The sequence below is a fragment of the Mycteria americana genome, chromosome 7 (genome assembly GCF_035582795.1).
Source record: "Mycteria americana isolate JAX WOST 10 ecotype Jacksonville Zoo and Gardens chromosome 7, USCA_MyAme_1.0, whole genome shotgun sequence".
NCBI lineage: Eukaryota > Metazoa > Chordata > Aves > Ciconiiformes > Ciconiidae > Mycteria > Mycteria americana.
In genome coordinates this window covers 66,038,376-66,057,638 of record NC_134371.1, presented here as the reverse complement: position 1 = coordinate 66,057,638, position 19,263 = coordinate 66,038,376, and the positions used below count along the sequence as shown (strand labels likewise).

General features: G+C 39.0%; 1 protein-coding gene across 13 annotated transcripts in view; it reads right to left on the bottom strand.

The window, feature by feature from the left end:
* FGGY (FGGY carbohydrate kinase domain containing) overlaps positions 1 to 19,263 on the bottom strand; it is a 328,528-nt gene that overhangs the window by 17,904 nt on the left and 291,361 nt on the right. For all 13 annotated transcript variants that reach the window (XM_075508846.1, XM_075508847.1, XM_075508848.1 and 10 more), the window contains 3 exons: positions 18,928 to 19,002; positions 15,093 to 15,213; positions 11,702 to 11,796 (listed from right to left, as the gene is read on the bottom strand). In XM_075508846.1, the coding sequence (XP_075364961.1) occupies positions 11,702 to 11,796; positions 15,093 to 15,213; positions 18,928 to 19,002 (291 nt within the window). The remainder of the gene's footprint in view (positions 1 to 11,701; positions 11,797 to 15,092; positions 15,214 to 18,927; positions 19,003 to 19,263) is intronic.

Below are 19,263 nucleotides of genomic sequence, written 5' to 3'. Positions count from 1 at the left end.
ATAGCTCATCACAAAAAGACCCCATTTATCAGAAGGGTTTCAAACAGCTTAACATCTTTAGGGCCATTACTCATCTCTTTCACCTAAACTAAGTGCCAGCTTCCAACCTAGAGGCTAACACATATCCAATTTATCTGCTGTAAGACACTTAAGCACTGCTTCCCCCAGTCTAGTCTAAAGATACAGGATTCACTATCTAAACTTCTTAAAGTTAACAGAAATTAGTGATTTCATGACAACAGATAGGAAGACGTTAGTCTGGGAAAATTAGGCAAAAATCAAGTCTTACCGGACATTTTGAAAGCAAAAGGAGTCTGACACAAGGCCGCTAGACTCAGCAGTATTTTGCTGAATATATCCAAGGTGTTTAACTCAGTTCTGAGCTACAGGACTGGGCAATGAAGGGACCTTCCAAATGTGACACATTATCAACCTCCACCCCACAATTTTGGGAGGGAGAGGTTGGGCTCAGTGATGGTACAGCCCTCCACACATACTCTTGTTGTGGAGAGATTCTTCAGAGGAGAAAATACCGATTAAAATTGGTTTATTTTCCAGAGTGTTTTCCCTTGGAGGGTCCCCTACGCTTCCGGAGCTCCAAAAGAAGTGACGTGGTGAGATCTAACCACTCCTCACTCTGCTTAGCAAGGAGTGCATTGCCATATCACTTTACTCTGTTCCTTGACAAAACTGTGCTCCCATCAGACCTTCCACACCCACACTCCTCCCTAAAATTTCTACCTGGTAAAGGACTATCTGGAAGCTGTGCAGAAAACAGCAACTTATAGCAGGTGCTCACACAAACAGGCTCAACATGGGGCAAAATATATTTATGTAGTGAAGGCTAGTAATGCTCTGGTGAATGCAGCCCCTAGGAGTACTACACATTGAGTACATCCCCTATAAATTATTCTTAGCTGAAAAGTGCACTTGTGAAAGATGACAATCCAACTCACTTTCGCTGCTTATACACGCTTATAAAGCACAGCAAGATATGAGCACAGCGGTTCTCCTTATTCGTGTTCTTCTAGTGTTTTTCAGCCCTCATCTGGAGGAGTATCTTGTGCAAAAATCTGCAACTTATGCTTTTCCATGCCCACTTGGTGGTTAGCCTTTCTGCCTAGATTTCCCTCAAGAGTGACAATTATGGTCTTGCTAATAATTACGTGAACACTTGTCCCAGTAAAAACAAAACAGAGCCATGAAGCAATTTCGTATGGATTCTCTCTACATGTCACTGTCCAATTTCTAGTATCAAACTGTGCCTCAGAAATGTTTAAGCACAGTGGGCATGAAAAGTTGCTTCAAAACAAGAAAGAAAGCAAGGGTTTGGAATGGTTGTTATATGTCTATATCTGAGAAACCAAGGAAAAAAGAACCTATGGCTTAGCTAAACAAAGAAAGGATAATGAGAACTGGATTCCGGTTCTGAGGATGAGGAAAGCCAGTATGCTAATAAAGCAACTGCCTTCTATTGCTAATAAAACTAATAAAGGTTATGGGATCTCTCCTCTACCATTTCAGATCCATGTTTATATGAAAGGGAGTAAATAAAAATGTCTTTACTGTTAACCACAATAAAATGAAATGTATTGGAAATGCCTAGATAGTAAACAGAGTCTTGTTAAACTATACAGGATAGGGCAAATTTTGAGAAACAACCCCCTCTAGACATCTTTAGGAGAAAAGACAACATAGTACATGTAAGTTATAAAACTTCTTCAAATATAGGGTGGCAAAAGTATGTCCTACCGGCATCAAATCCCACAACTAAGTGATCATCATGTCCTTCAAAAAATTTATTGTGAAAAAACCTCAAGCATTTCAGACAGCTAGCGCTGTGACTCTACATGCTTGTGCTTTGCCACAGAACAGTCTGATCCCCTGCGCTGACATAGCAAGAGTGCAAATCCCAGATGGAAAATTAATCTCACAATGTAGCCAGATTGAGTTTCCAATTCTCCAGTGCATAACTGGAAGGTTGTTCTGCTCAGCTATTGAAGAGGTGAGGGCAGAGAGACTTTAACTTGTTTGACATCCCGAACATCATTTAAGCAAGACATGCTCTGAAAAGGACCTTACTGGCTACTGACAGTTACGAAGGATCCATGGTATCCTCCTTTGTACTCTTCCTTCCTATAAAATATTGCTATCACACTTTTTCCTGCTTAAATGGCCAGGACAGAAGGGGAGTCCAAGGTCCAAATGACTTCAGCTATGTCTGAGTATGTGGGTAAAATCTGTCCTTAAAATAGAAAGGAGATGGATCATAGTACATTTTAAAGAAAGTATCTAGCTACTATAAAGACACATTTATGGTTTCCTCATATTTATGGCTTTCCTCAGGAAAACACAGGGCCAGGAAGCTAGAAAAACTGTAAGGCTGTGATATTATTAAACTTCTTCTACGAGCTGATCTTAGTCTTAGTCTGCTTGAAAAAAAAAAAAAAATTCAACTAATTGTACATCTCCTTAGACAAATTCCACCATGGTCATTTCATGGTTTGTTATAAAAATATGCAGCAGCAGAACCTGAACTATTCTAGGCAGCATATTTTCTCCTGTTTGCCAGGTCTTGGGCTTACTGACAGATGAGAAGAATACCATTGGTTTAGTAAGAGTCTCAACTTCTGCAGACTAACAAAACACTAAATCTTATTCTTTGCCAACATCAGCTGATGTGAGTTTATTAAAAGCTGAAAGGCATGACAATCTACACATTCGGCCTATAGACAGAAGAGATTGTATTTGCATACATATGGTTGTTTCTAATACAGTAATCGGGTACGTGCATGCAAGATACAGAACTCAGGTGAAGTCAATGGAGCTTTGCCAATGCGCAAAGCCGGCTGCACCTTCAGCATAAAGACAGAGGATTAAATAGATTTCTTTGGTCATTTGAGCATCTGAGAGGTCTTTATTACCTTTTCAGTCCATCCTCATAAATGTAAAAAATAAGTAATAAAATCTTTATCACCACTCTCAGACAGAATTAATAAACAGGTAAGTCACACCGATATCCCAACACACAGTGCCCCATCTCCTTCCACCGATGCCCAAATAAAAGGCCATGTTTCCTTTTATTTCATTAGTGTGGCATTTCATTAAACCACCTACTTTTAGAAAAATGATATGGCCACATCTTTAAGTACTGGATTTCTGAGATTGCTGCCTCCAACTCTAGTACTTCTGTGCCAAATACTCAGCTAATGTAAATGTTCTGTTATAGCCAATATATTACACTGACTTACTGCAGCTGCCTTTCCTTGTCATTAAAGAGTTACTGAGAAATTCCAAATCTGAACATTTGTGTACTGGATGACATTTAAAATGGAGCATGCTAAGTTTCCACAAAAGGACAGCACTTAACAAAAGACACCGCCTTTGTATCCTATTACCTATAGCATCCACAGCTTGTTTCTGAACGGGTAATAATATGAACCAATTGCAAGAGCTGTAATAGCCTTTATCATTTCAAGATGTGTCATCTACCAGTGAGCTGTGTGTCAGATTCCTGTTTGGGCTCTGATCCAGCAAAGTAATTCAGCACACGGGCAGTCCTGCTTATCTTCAACTGAGCTTCTTGCCTACTTGAAAGTTAGATGATGTACCTAAGTGCTTGATTGGATCAGGGCACTGGAGTAAACTGGTGTCATTCCTCTGAAATCCTGGAGCAATACTGATTTACATTAAACAAGAATTTTGCATTATGATTACGGACTAAGATCATCCGTCATTTCAGTAGCTATATGACCTGCTACAACAAACTTTGACATTTTCTTACACAAGTTTTTACCTGTAATTATTTCAAGTGATATAAAATGACTACAAATCATCTAATGTGACAATGAACCAAACACTACCGTACAGCATGTACTGATCCGATAATACATCAAATGTATGACAACATATAGCATTAGACATTGCACTCCACCAAGAACATTTAACAGCAACAGAATTATTTCTCTCAACTCCAATATAAAAGGCAGCCAGCAGGATGATATCAAATGATGGCAGCTCTGCTTCTCATAAAAGGACCTTGGGGACTCCAAGGAGATTTGTATATCTGCACTTCAACAGCATAGCAATGTGGAAATGTTAAAGTTAGTAAAGCAAACAGTCCTCAAATGAGAAGGGCAACAGATGTCAACCAGTATCACATGTCAGTAAACAGCAACAAGACAGAGGGTACTTTTCTTAGCACTTTTGTGAAAGCATCGTGCTATCAGCTACAGCCACATCTCAGCTGTTTGACTCTCTAAGTGGTGCTGCTTGTATGTGTGATTTAACCCCCACCAAGAAGGATTTCCAACCATATGGAAATACCGTCCACTGAAGTCAGCTGAAAGAAAGTAGAAATGCTTCTGTATATTTATTGCAACTTGAAAAGTGTGTGTGTGTGGGGGGGGGGGATCACACTTTCAAACTGATTGAAAGCTCATTCTGTGCTTGGCAGAGACAGACAAGCATTTATACTTCTCAGCTTTAATACAGAAGGATCATCCTTAGGGCAAAAGAGTAGTTGTGATTCATCCCCTTTTTACCCTTACTGCAAAGACTTCTGACAGTAAGGCCAAAATATGCTAACTAAAAAGGCACTCTTTGTACCATAAACACTAGGCCACAAGGGACTGGACAGTGGCCATCAAATCACTGCCTTTTAATTTTTCTCTCTCATCTATATTTCTCTAAAGATTTCTGGTAAGAAGGCAGCTGACTCTATACAAAAGCCAGAGGCATTGCCAGTATCTTGGTGGTTTCATGCATGCCATATTGAATCTAACTTTATTATGCAAGACAAAAAAAACCCCCTTTCAATTAGTCAAAGATGTATTTCAGTGTCAAAACACCAAGGAAAGAGGTAAAGGGATAGAGTTCTTCTACTGCCGAGTCACTGCTTTGAGTCCAGGCCTGGTTAGTTGCAAATATATTCCACAGCCATTGAATGGCTTAGCTGCTTACGTGGAAAACAGTTTGGTTCTCAGCAAGCAGTAGAGTCCACATCATGAACTGTCCATGACATCCCTTGATAACTTTGCTGCCAGTCAGAAGTGAGAGAACAACAAGTGAATGAACTGTGAAGATTCAGCTCTCTTCACCACTGGATCACTGTCTCTAACAGTAGGTATAAGCTATGCACTGAAATTTAAAGTAATTTTTTCATGGAGCACATGTCCTGTCAACTGAGACTGGCGATATACACATCCAGGAAGAAATTTTTAAAAAATCACTTAGATGAAGAGGCCATACCCAGCCAAAACGCTACTCAGAAGAGCAAAAGCTGTCACCCAGCCTTGCCCAAGGACGGTCTCTGCTAAACCCTGGGCTCAAACTGTACATGTACACTTGTACATGTACAAATTTGGAGCTTTTGAAGAAAAGGAAGGCAAGATCACAGCACCTTAACATACTCCTTGTGTACAGCATGGTGCCTAAGAACAACCATCTCCTTCCTCTGCCTTTCCCAAATCCTCTGATTAAGGGAACAGGAGGAAAAAAAACATCCCAACACGGCAGGAAGGCCTTTACTAAAAGGTGCATTAATTGGGTAAGGCAAGCCAACGAAATGATTAATTTGCTGCTCTCCTTCAATATTATGTTTACACGAGTTGATTATAGCACTTAATTACTAATTCACCCTGCTCAAAAACAAGAGTGCTTTAAATTTTTAATGAGATGAGGGAAGGCAACATTCCCTAACTCAACAGGGAGAAGTCATTTTATTTCCTCTTTTGATTTCCCAAGTTATTACCATTTCTAAGGAAAAACCTATCCCCTCCCTGATATTTCACTCAGCTCTTGCTTTTGAAAATATGGAAATCAACAAGACACTTGTATTAATTTCAATCCATGACCTGACAGGTAATGCTTTGGAAAAGGAATAGAGGATCAGATCACCAACTGAAGCACGTCCATTGAAATAAGTGGAACAAAATTACACCAGAGACTGCCTGATCCAGAAATGGAAATAGCCTAATTCCCTTCAGTTCTGTCAGCAGAAATGTTGAGTATGTCCCAGTACTATTTATGGGTGTTCTTATGAAATGTTGTCTATTCACAATTGCCAGTTGGTCCATTACCAAGGTTGTGGACTAACTGTTACACTAAAGAACTTCTTTACTTTCATGATAGTCTGTAACATTTTCATTGTTAGGAGGCAAAGACACTGAATATCGCATGTTCTTCCTGGCTGATCTTTATAAACCTTGTGTTATCTGTGGGTTTTGTTATTTGATTTCATTCTCTATGCTATACCACCCAACAACTTCCTTAGACAACTGAGAGGAGATGTCCATTAAATTAAGCATAATCAAGCAGTGCACAAACAAAACTCTTTCGAGTTTCTTTAGTACGGAGTTGTAACTGAATCATTCCACCTGCACCATCATAACTTCAAACCTCGTCTGCAACATATCTCCCTCGTAGTTATGGCCTCTATGCTCGTTATGTTGAAGACGAGCCAGGTGACCTGGATCCACAAAGCTTCTAGGGCTGTTCCTGGGGATGCAAATTGTTCCTAAGGGGTACTGCACTTGCTCAACTGCTACTGCTGCTAAATAATTCAGCTAATCCACATTAGGTAATTACCTAACGCTTCTTTCTATGGAATCCAGCTAATTTTTATATACCTCCAAGCTGCTTTATAAAAACAATGAAAAAGCTTTTCTCTTTTTTTTTGCAGGATATACCACCAACTTGCATGACAACCAAAACAAAGAAAAGACTACACCTCCCTTAAAAGTCAATTTTATACCTGAAAAATCTTGTAGTCATGTAGACTCTAATTTCTAGCTCAATGTTGTACACCAAAAATGATTACAGAAAGCTGATTACAGAAAGTTACCAGTAAAATGTATTATCGTAAATCATACGAAGGTTCTTCTTTTCCGTATCAGCCAGTAACAATGACCCATGTTAAGACAGCAAATCCAAAATAAATCTGGTAATCTGGTTTCATACAGGTAATTTTATTAATTGCTTTAATATGCAATTAAGGAATAGTCAGTGGGCTGCAGGATTTTATAAGGCAATAATCCTGTTCCCTGGTGTACAGCTTTGTCCCAAAGAGTAGGTTATCCAAAAAAAAAAAAGAGCTGGATGGCTGCCAAATCAAACAGCACCTTCTTCCCATTTTCAATTACATACAAGTGAGGCAGAGTAACGAGGATATACTGGAAACTTTGACATTTATTTATTGAACATTTTTACTGAGAAGGAACTGCTGGCTTGCTAAACCGGAAACTATATTTTTACTACAGAAACAATCACATAGAAAACCAGGATCCTGCTGCTCAGCGTGAAAGGAATGGCTAGAACCAATAAATTGACCCATCTAAGCCAGCAATGTTACGGTTATTTCATTCAATGCAGCACATATTTCAAAAATCCCAAAACCCAAAACACAGTGTATATTTCGAAAATCCTTATGTCATACTATTTTACACAGCACTGTCGTCTTTGACTCAGCCAGGCTGTGTTACGGTTCATAGGCACAACAATCAAAACATAACAAAACCACTAAAAGAAAAAAGGTGTAGCATTTATAGGGGCAAATGAAAAGATAACCCAAATTGCAAGAAGAAATTCAGAAGATTTTCTCCCCTTTCCGGAGATTCTAGAGACTAAATAACCAAAAGATGAAATGGGGAATAACTCACCACACTCCATGTTCTTTTTCCTTTCTGGATAGACCAATTGTTTTAATTCAGTTTTACCACAGAGGACAAAAATGCAGAGTAAATGAAGAGGAAAATAGGGAAGTCAACATTCTTTGAAGCAACAACATATGGTGACCAGGCATGAGAGATGGAGGTTATAAATCTTTCCTTGATAGAATTACCTAAAGATGAAATTGCAACTTCAAGGGGCTTGAGCTTTTAAAACCACACCAGAATCTACCAAATTAACCTTCATGGTTACAAATTTTGCAATACCCTTCGTTTCCAATGCTTCTTTGCAAAAGCTCAGCATACTGGGAATTTTGGTACTAATACAGATGTGGTCAATAGAAAGCATGAAAACCTTTACTCCACAAATCACTCAAAATAAGAATAAAAAGATATGAGAATTAAGACTTAGGACAAAATGCTGCATCCTGCAAACAGTCACTGCTGTATTATAGCAAGGGAAAGGAGATAGGAGGTACATTGGTGCTTGTTTCTTTGTGAGAAGAAACTTATTTAGGGATACCAAAGGATAGAGGAAAAGCTCTTTAGTGTTCCAGCCACTATGGCCAATTGCCCAAGAAAGTGAAGGGTGAGAATCCTGTTGTCTCCCGTACACTTCTGACTGGGTTCATCATACAGCAGTATGTAGGTAAGTAAGCTGCCTGTCCTCCTAATAATGATCCTCCAAAATGTCTCCGAAGCAGACAATTCCCCATTTCCAAATCCCAATAACAGAATGCCACAGGACGAAGCATCAGGATAGTACAGGAGTCTGAGAGTAACAGCGACCACCACATCCACATACTTTACCCCTAAGGAAATACCATCCAATTCCAACACATTTCTTAACCATAAGCTAACTCTTAACCAAAGCCTAACTCTAATTACTATATAAGGTTACCATCGAGTTGGGTCTTTCCTATATGACCCATCTTTTCTTTCCTCTATTGGAAAGTGATGCCGTGGTAGATTTTCTGAGTGAAGAGCAGACTGCCGGAGCAGTGGCTCTGACTTGGCTGCCCCATGCCCCAAAACCCCCACGCTGACAGAATGCACGAGCAGGTCAACTCTAACATCTAATGCATATTACACCCCCAAAGCATCAGATTTAGCCTTCAGACAAAAGAACAACCCTGTTCCGTAGGCTCACCAGCTCCCTGAAGCACCACTCACTGTGCACATACTACACAGCCCACACGCACGTACTTCCATACGAGATTCGCTGGCAGAAGCCTGGCAGCGCTACTGCTATTGCTTATCACTAGTGGCTTTCACGTGTCTGTTCAGCAGCCGGTCCTTTTGTCAGCAGAGCATGTTAAAGCCAGACCAAGATTATCAGAAGCGATTTTGAGCCAACCCATGAAAACCAGATAGCTTTTAAATATTTTGATTTTGACATTGGATGGAAATATCCAAAAATGATTCTGAGAAACTTGACCAAAATCACTGGGACAAATACAGTAAAAATTCCCCTTCAAATAAACATAGACATAAGGAAAGAGGGTAAAAAACACACAATTTTCTCCATTACTATTAGGCTGAGCGAACAACAAGCTTTGGAAAGCACAATAATTAAGCACAAACCATCTATTTAAAGGACAGATAATAACTTCTGTTCTTTGCAGAGTCTACAACAATGCTGAATACTTGCAGCAACACCTCTAAGTAAGGTTTCTTTTGGAAGATGTGGTAGAAAAATAAATGTAAGAGAAGGCTATGGAACTGCAAGGCTAGATATGCATCTACATTCCCCCCTCCCCCAAAAGACATTTATTCAGTTTCTTGTTTCTTGATTTCATGTAGCTGAATTCTTTAAAAAATATTTTTACATATTCTAAAATATTTGCTGCATGATACAACTGATATTGCCAAAGGTGGCACCTCTTTAATGACAATCTTCTGAACATACACTAAGCCAAAACACTTAGCAGGTGGTTTCTTCACATTGCAGAGAAGTTGTGGCATCCTGGATAGGATTCAGGGCCTCACCTGGCTCCCAGTGATCAGCACAAGCAGTATGACGGAAAGAAACATGCTACAAATGCCCAGTGGGATGTATAATAGCAGTAGTTTCCAAACTACTTCCCCTTTTCTGTTTCAGAGATATCCCAGCGAAGCCCATGGGCTTGACCTGTAACTCAGTGAAACAAAAGGAAACTCTCCTGCTGACTAGCAAAACCCTTGGAACCAGACCTTGCATCAGTAGCTGCTGAAGCACTGAAAAAGGCAGAGGCTGCGTTTGGGAAATCAGACTCCTTATGCAGTGCTGAGGCACTGGATTGAAATTTGTATTTATTCTTTTTCTTTATGAACTGGTATTAACTTATTTGATTCAAGCAAAGATGGGAAGGGGGCATAAGGAGTCATCAAATCCAGCTCCCGACAGTCACAGGTAAGCACTTAGGAGAAGTTTACTCCAGCAAGACCCAACAGAACCTGCACTGTACTTATGACAAGCCAAAACACATTTCCATAGCCGAAAAGGCAGGAACCTCCTGATGTATCATAACAGTAAAAGAGTAAACACTTTTTAAATTAAAAAGTCTGTGACATGACTGGTTCAAAGGATCTAGTTTCACTGAAAAAGAGTTCTGAAGGAGTGTGCTACCCAGACTGACATGGATGTACATATGTATAAAATATACATATCTGTTCTGACATTACTGGATATGCTTCTGAAATATTTTTATATATAAGGGCAGGGTTGAAAACTAAAGGTAAATGAATATACCAAAATTATATAAAAACACATCACAGCAAATTTCACAGCATGAGATTTTTCTAACAGTTATGAAGACAGACTTAATAAAATCAGTTCCGAGATGTTCAGTTATTGCATAGTAGTGCAAAACATCTAAACTTGGAATGAAATATCTATGTATTTGAAGGCAGAAGATTAACAGAAGAGTAAGAATTAAATATGAAGTCCTGTCACCAAAAGTTGCTACTGAAATTACATTTATCAAAACAAGTTCTCCTTAGAAGCACTAGAATTATTAAATACAGATATATACTGTATTATGTATTTGTTGCAATGGGATTCACTTTAATGGAAAAATTCTTACGAAAGGAAACTGCTCCTCCTACTAACCTATACCGCACCGTAGTATATTCACATTTGGAAAAACGCCAAACACGGCCCAGTTCCTCAGCTTATGTTGAGCTGTTCATTGATTCCAGTGGAACTGTGTCAATTTAACCAGGTTGAGAAGCTGACCCCCTATTCAGAAAATACATTCTGATAAGTTTTTGTGCAAAATTTCACCTACAAATATCTGTGCCTGATAGGCACCATTGAGACCATCTTGATAAATAATTTTATCCAAGTGGATGCAATGTACTGTTTAGTGTCCTTGTGTAGCATGAGGAGAGGACATGTCTTATACCAGTGGAATTGGAGGTGGCAAAACAGATACGATTTTGGGCATTCAGACCCTCCTTCAGGTTTCTGTATACTACCGTTGTTTATATAAATGAAGCTAAGTCATGCTTTGGCTGATCCACTGAACATAAAAGCCTTACTGCTACTTTTACAGCTGTTAATGCATTGAAATAATATGAATAAACATGAAGTTCCACCCTCATTATTAAGTCTGCATTCACTGTGGGCAAGACAAGAGGTATAGGTGTGTAATTTTTTACTGCATAAATAGTGCTGTGTTGTTTCTTATGTTTAACATTCCTCAATATGAAGGAAGGAAAATAGGACAAATATAACTGAGATGAAAGCGTGACCTTCTTGCAGTATCAGAGCCATGCCAAACTCCCTTTTTCGTCTGTAAAATTACATGGCCTAACTTCATAGACAGCAGCTTCTACTTGCATGTCCCACCAGACAAAAGACAAATGAATCTTCAATACACCTAAATAACATAAGGAGTTAAAAAGAGGGTGGAGAGAAAGCGATGCTGGCTCTTGTCTGGCTGTACAGAAGGTACAAACTTTTCCACTTGAATTAAAGTCTGTGCATGGTGCCAAATGTCAAAGTGTAAAACGCATTGAAATGGAAAAAAAAAAAATCAGGTACTGCATACCTGTATAGATGCAAAATCTCCAGAAGCACAAGCTCCAAGAATAGCAGCGCCCACCAAAACAGACTCCACTTCTTTAGACAGGACAACAGGCTTGCCTATACAAGAAAACGCCATGCCTCTGTTAGGAAGAATATGGCAGTACTGCACTAGCGGCACAGTAAATAATTAAAGCAAAAAATACAAAGAAAAAAGGAATCAAAAAGGACTTGAACACCATGTTCACAGCTCCATTCAGAGCTACAGTCTACTGTAGATTCATGTAAATCTCTCTGCTCTGTGGTTCCAGGCTCCAAGAAAAATGCAGAATTTAAATAAAACAATTTCAACAAAATATTAATGCAGAACATAAAGCATACAAAGAACAAACCCCCAGATCTTTGACGCTGGCTATTTATCTTAAAGGGCTTGGTATAAACCTGTTACCCACACCCTCCAAACCCACGTGCCTATTAAAAGTTCACCTCAAGGGGAAAACAGGGTGGTAACCTTTTTGTTTCTTTTGCAATAAACAAAAAATAGATTGTTTGAGTTTGTTTTTAAATATATAGCCAACAAAGCCAGTCTGGATTTGCTGGAAGCCATGAAAATATGAGTAGTAAACTTTCACAAGCTATGTACGAAATCATAAGAGAAATCTTGTTTTCCAAATTGTGCAAAATATTCAAAAACAAGATTAGAACAGTGCAAACAAACAAACAAACTCAATATGTGATCTGAAGTAGAATTAAAAATTGTTGTTTCATCACCTATGGGCACTGTTATGAACATACTTTCCCTCCGTTCACACAAAAAGTATTCTAAGACCTGTATTATTAATGTAAAAACAGCAGGAGAAGGAGTAATAAACAAATAAAAATTGGCCTACTTTCTTCATTCTCCTTACAAAACCTAAAACAATAGCATAAGTCTAAATACTTTTCTAGCTACACATTAGACATTCATCCTCTCTAAGCCAATGAATTTAATATTGGCATGTGTCTAAATTTCCATTACTGAGATAATTTCATTCAATGAACGATGATGCAAACACAGTGGTGGGAGGAGGGCTTCCTTCTGTGACTAGCCTCAATGGTATTACGTCCCAAAAAATGCTGCTCCTGAGAGCAAACTGTAAGATTAGAAGGAGCTGAAATTTGGAGGAAGATCTAAAGGGAGCCATGAACAACTCCTACAGAGGAAAAGGCAAACACTCTCTTCAGAATGAGACATAAAATTATTAGTATCAGAAACAATTATCGATACAAAGCAAATTCACCTTGCACCCCAAGCATCCACTTACTTCATGCTACCTTTGCACTGTTCCACCAGTGTAAAGCTCCTTACAATCAACTTTCAATGACATAAAGGTGCCACAGTGGTCTTTATGCCATTTCTTCCTACAGTTAGCACAGGCAGAGTGACAGGGAAAGAAAGTGGATACAGTGAGACCTTGTTGCTCGATTGCTGGAATGACTACTAACAGTGAACTAGTGTAATTACAGCATCCCTTAAAATTTCTCTGACCGAACAAATCCACCTTAAAAACATTAGAGTAGGATCAGTCACCTAAGCATTCCTCAGGTTCAGAAGGACCACAGCTCAGGACTTGGGTCAACGTGGAACACAAAATCTAAAACCCAAGCTTACAGCCACACGGCTGTTTGCCAGGCGTTGAAGCAGTAAGCAGTTTTCAGCGTGCTCTAACATTTAGTGCACATTTCCCGCATCATCAGAATGAATACAGAGTTCTTACCAGGCAAACAAAAAGATAAAGATACTTTTTAAGTGGCCTGCAAAATTATCTATTGGATGTCTGCATGGCTGAGTCATGGGCATTTGCAGCTAACAATAATATATTCAGATTTTTTTCTTTTCGGGAAAGAATGGGGGATTGATCCTGGAATGTTAGTTATTTTATCTGATAGGCTCTAATGAGTTCAACACAACCGAGAGCATTTCAGTTAGATGAACTCTGACATCCCTTGTCAGTCACTGATTTTACAAATGGGGGAGAACTCCGGACTGCAAAAAGGCCTTTTTGTGCTTAATTGTACTTGACCATTAGTTACAGTCAAAGAACTTCTGATTACATTTTAATCAGAATACCTTTTCACAGATCTTTTATTTTACACATCATGAACCAGCATCCCAACTCTAATGTAGCTGAAATTCACCTAAAACATTTGAGTTATATAAGGCAAGGCACATACTTGACAGCATTTTTCACAAACAGAAAGCGTCACTTTGACTAAAATGTATTTAGTGAATTTTAAGGTCAATAGGCATTACGCTTTTTGCTTCTCCATTTCTGTTTTCATCTCCTGTAAGGACATAAAGCATATTTTCATCTTCCCTCCTGCAGCAAGGTTATGAAGTGTGGTTTGATGTTAGGGCAAGTCAGATCTCCAGACCAAATGCCCCAAATCTGAGCCTTCAACTTTATTCATGACAGCTCAACTTGGTCTTAATTTCAAATATAACCAAAACATACATCCTTCAAAGTTTCTCTGAAGTCCTTTACACTAAATTTTGTTATTTTTCCCACATTTTTTAAAGTACATTCAACTGACTCACAGGTGTGCTAAGATGTCCAACACACACAGGCTAAAGGGAGACCAAAAATACCGTGCAAGCCTGAGACCTCCTCTTGTCATGAACCACATACCCTGGACCTTCCACCCATCAGGAATAATTCTACAAAACCAAATGCAACATCATGTAGGAGCAAGGATCCAGAAATTGTCCCCTAAACCATATTAATGATACTGACATGGAAGTAATTCAGAAAAGAATTGTTCTATATAATGGCTACAATGTCCAGCATGAGCAGGAAGTGTCAGGAGAAGTCCAACAGAATTCAAACAGGTTGAAGCCAATAGAGGTTTTAGTAAAACACATCTTACGCAAAACATGCTCACAAAATGTACTGGGCATTATCCTCGTCTAACTAACTTCTTGTAGGCTGACTGAATGGAATAATTTCTATAGAATGTTTCGAATGATTTTTAAAAATAAAAATCTGATAGTGAGAAACATCTCTGACATGTAATTTATACATACTGGTTTTAAAAATTCCATACAAAGTTTTTACAGTTATTCAATCGCACTTTCTTAAAAAGCCTGTAAGTCTAAGATCCACAGATTGGAAGTCATGCTGGAGGTTTCTCCAGAAGTCTGTTTTCTAACAATATGAAGTATGGAGCTTTGCTTGCACCGCATCTCTGTTATTCAAATGTCTTTAAATTTCAGGAAATCCAGCCTTGCAGGAAGTAACATTTTATTACACACTTTTTGGCCAACCAGCAAAATACAGTTCTATATAAAGAAGGTATTTATTTTTCCAAAGACAAAGTATTTAGCCACCTAAAATAAAGTAGTTTACACTGCTTTCCCCGCACTTCCTCTAACTTACCAGTAATGTCAGCATGCATCTGCACAAAGAGAGGGTTCTTGCTCAGCCCACCACACAGAAACAGCGTGTTGATATGATGCCCCGAAGCCTGCATAGTTTCCAAAATATGTCTTGTTCCTAACTTCAAAAAGGGAGGGGAAAAAAAACCAACCAGATGAGCACAGGAGAGCAGCCACAGCAACAGATCTTAAAGTACAATTTGCTAAAAAGAATGAAAGAATGATACTACTAACTGCCCCTACCAGTGACCTGAGGGCTGGGAACAGACCTGCAGGGGTACGGCCTCTGCTTCGCTTCCAGCCAGTAACAGGCATTGTAATTAAGAACTAGAAAAATCAAACAGATGGCACAAAGAATTGGGAAGTACATGGGCACAGCATATTGCAGTAAACATCCTGGGGCTGGCTGAAGAAGTGAAGACGTACCAGTACACAATAACACAGGGAAATGGGGCTTACAGGGAAGTACCGACAAGGGTGAAGACAGGGATTACGAGAAGACAGAGAAACGGGCACCAGGAAAAACTGACGGCAGTGATAAGCAGCTGTTTGTGACCAAGCGCAGCAGAGTACGGAAAACATTTCCAGGTCCAGTACTAAAACCTACATGGCAAAGACATCCCCACCAAAAACTTCTATTTACTTTGTATAACAGCATCTGAAAATCACTCTCAGTAAAGAGATTTCAATTCTGAAGCCAAATAGCAAAACAGAACAAAAAAAAGGAGCAAATAGAAAACTGTATTTTCTGTCTTTTCAGCAAAAAGGAAAAGCTGAAGAATTTGGTATTGGCTTAACTATTTCTTTTGGCCTTTGCCCTGTGCAAAATAAAATGTTCCATTTCATGCCTGGATTAATTGAAACATCTATAATATAGGCATATTTTTAAACTTTTCATTTACAGTCTCCATTCTGAGAAACTCAAATTAGAACAGCTCAGTGTTCTGCTCCGCAAATGATGAAAGCAAATGCGTTGCCATTTTGAAAAAATCTTTTCTCTTTTTGTTTGCTTTGCTTGCCTCCAACTACTCACCAAAGTCAGCCTTCTCCCTCTTTCCTCTTGCAAGAATATTTTCCATTTCTTTGACAAACTATTTGTCCAAAAATAATTCCCAGCTCTTTATAATACCTTGGAAGTTAATTTTGAAGCTCAGACTTGACAAAATGCCAAATTCAAGTCAAAATTTTGCCCAAGCTGACCCTTTGTAGGTAGATTGCCCACAAAACACAATCTGGGCAAAGCTTTCACAAACTGTCGTTTAAGTCTTCTTTATGCTATGCTGCAAGTTCATTAAGAGGTCTGCAGCCTGCCATAAAGCCCTCCTCAAAGAAAAGCTACTGGAAATTGAAGCTAGCAGAGTTTCATCAGACTGGAGACGTTTACTATGAATGACTGGCACCACTCTGGATAGGCCTTCAAATGTGTTTTGGTTTTTCACGCAAGTGGTTACGAGGAACTTTAGCAGCCGCAGCACCAGCTGACTAAATCCATCGCTTCCCTATTGACACAGAGGGCTAATTTCCAAATCACACAGCCACAATTTTAATTATGGAAAAATAAACTGCTCTAAAAAGAGTCTGTCTCCTCAGAACGGGCTTGACGGCCACAATTATATCTCTGATCATGTTCTCATCCGTCTAACTGTTGCATCGCATTTTGCAATGAATAGTTAAAAGGATATTCTCTTTCACTACTTCTGAAATTCAAATTTATTAACAACTTCTCTCACAACATACACACGTCAAAGACCCTGAGAAACAACATGCTGTGAAAATTATTTTGTGTTTACCTGCCTGGAAAATTGTATTCACATAGCAATTTAAATTAAAGCCAGACTTATTTCACTGTGGGTGGGGGGGAACTAATTTAATCCTGGACTGGAGAAAATGCAAATTGAGGGGCTTCAAATGCAAATTTTATATAAAAAGAAAAAAGCGTCTCCTGCTGAAAAGAAAACTAGAGATTAACATTCTGTGGGCAGGCCTACACTTTTTACAAGATTTTTACTTAGGTTTAAAGTCTATCTTGCACCCATTGAAGACAGCTAATGGTACAGGATTGGGGCTGTCCTGAATGAGAACTGTTTCCTTCAGCAAAAGTGAAGCTAGAATTGGGAGTGATGGAGTATGGGAGGAAAATTAAATTTCCTAGGTATCACATTAGCAGATAGTAAATATATCAAGTCAAAACCAAGTCTGCTCTGTCTACTTTTTAGTTACTGTTTCAATAGCGTTGTAAGAATTTCCGTTAACTTACAATGAAACGTACGGTATGGCCTTTTCATTTTCAATCTCATGATCAGTGCAATTAGCTATCAAAAAGATATGCAGACGCTGAATTTAGTGTTCAACACAGTATTTGCATCTTACCATAAAATGTGAGTTGTATCATATAATGAGATAATAGGTGACTTTCCCAGGATTTCCAGCAGAGAACGTTTCCACTTCGTTAGCACGATATAATAACGGGGCACCTGTTTGATACTGGAAAGTTTCTTTCAGGGGGCAGTATCAGTAGCTGGCATTGTTTAATCTCTCCTAGACATTCTTATTTAAATAGTGGCATTATACTGAAGCATCAGGTATAATCAAGCTACATTCATCTTAAAAAGGATTAAACCTCACAACAGTGAATTCCAGGCTGGGGTTAAGTTCTCGTTATTTGCTGAAGAGGGAGGGTTAACACATAAGATGTACAATTCACAGTAAATTTGCAGCAGCCGCCCACCGTCTATATCCCAGATGGCTGACCCAGCCTAGCAAAGTTGTTTAACCAGTAGAGGAGTTTGGAAGTTTTCCAGCTGAACAGAGTTTTGTCAGGAAAACTCCCCAATTCATCAAACTGTTAATGTTTTGCAAAAACACCTCAAGTTCAACAAACTTTAAAAAAAAAAAAATTATATATCACAAAAAGGATGTCAAAGGAAGGCCGATTTCAGTCACCAAATGCCTGGGGATAGCATGCCCCATTGAAAATACGCTGCACCAGGGTTTCAAAACAACTTCTTTGACCCAGGTTTTCACTTCAGAATAGAACTTCTTGTGAACTGGAAATCCTGGGTTCCAGAGAAAATTAGGGCAGAAACAAAAGTATTCCAATAAAATTGCCATCTCTGCATGTTAGCAAACATCGAGGACATTTTCATAAAGACTGTCCCTCTGTGTGCTTTTACAGAAACACAGCCACGGGTTGGAAACGCTACGCACGAGGCAACTGCTTGTCTTGCAGCAGGGTTAGGTTTACGGTTGGACTCGATGATCTTAAAGGTCTTTTCCAACCTATACGATTCTGTGATTCTGTGAAACCGAGGGAGGAATGAAGTCTGGTCTGTTTGGTCTGTAGAGTTATGAACTGAATCACAGGCCCACTCCGACTCGCTGTGGTACAGAGTTCTGACTCATCTAACAGGCAAGCAGCGGAAATCCATGGATTTAGGAACAATCTGAAGCTGAGGCATTTTAGGGGAGCGCAAGTTCCTTCATACAATTGCCAAAGCTTTTTCTTTCCACTCTCTCTGCTTCCCTCTAGACAGCCCATGATGTTAACACTGCCCCATAACAGGATCAGCCTCTTTCCTCATATCTGCACTAGACGCAAAAGCTCCATTTACAGAATTGCCATAAGGAGAAAAATTTCCAAAAATTTTCTACAGTCTGTCGATTATCCTACAGTAGGGAGTAGTCACCAATGTGGGTAAACAGTATCTTGCTCCTTTAAGAAGTCCATTAAGTGAATTCATCTATTATTAGAAATCTGTTTAGCAGAAGGGAATGATCACCCTGCCACAGAACATGAGACAATTCATTTATTCTTTTATGCACTTAAAATGGCTTACAGCAATGGCTTGAATCGTGGCCAAGTAGATAAGGGCAAGTTCGTCCAGACCCCGAGACAACGTTAGTCCAACAACCTGTGCAAAGATAAAAGAAAAAAAAAAAAGTATAAATCCAGCCAAAGTAAAACTGTATTATTTTCTATGTTTCTTGTTGTAACAAGTTTTAAGTGCTAATTCTAAGCCCTACTTTTGTGAGCTGTACACATAATGTTATGTTAAACATGTTATTCCTGATTTGGGGAAGAAACATAAATTGTTCTTGCCCTTGCAAAGAAATAAAGAACAAACAGCATATTGTATGGGATTAGAGATAGATTAACTCTGACAGTTTTATGT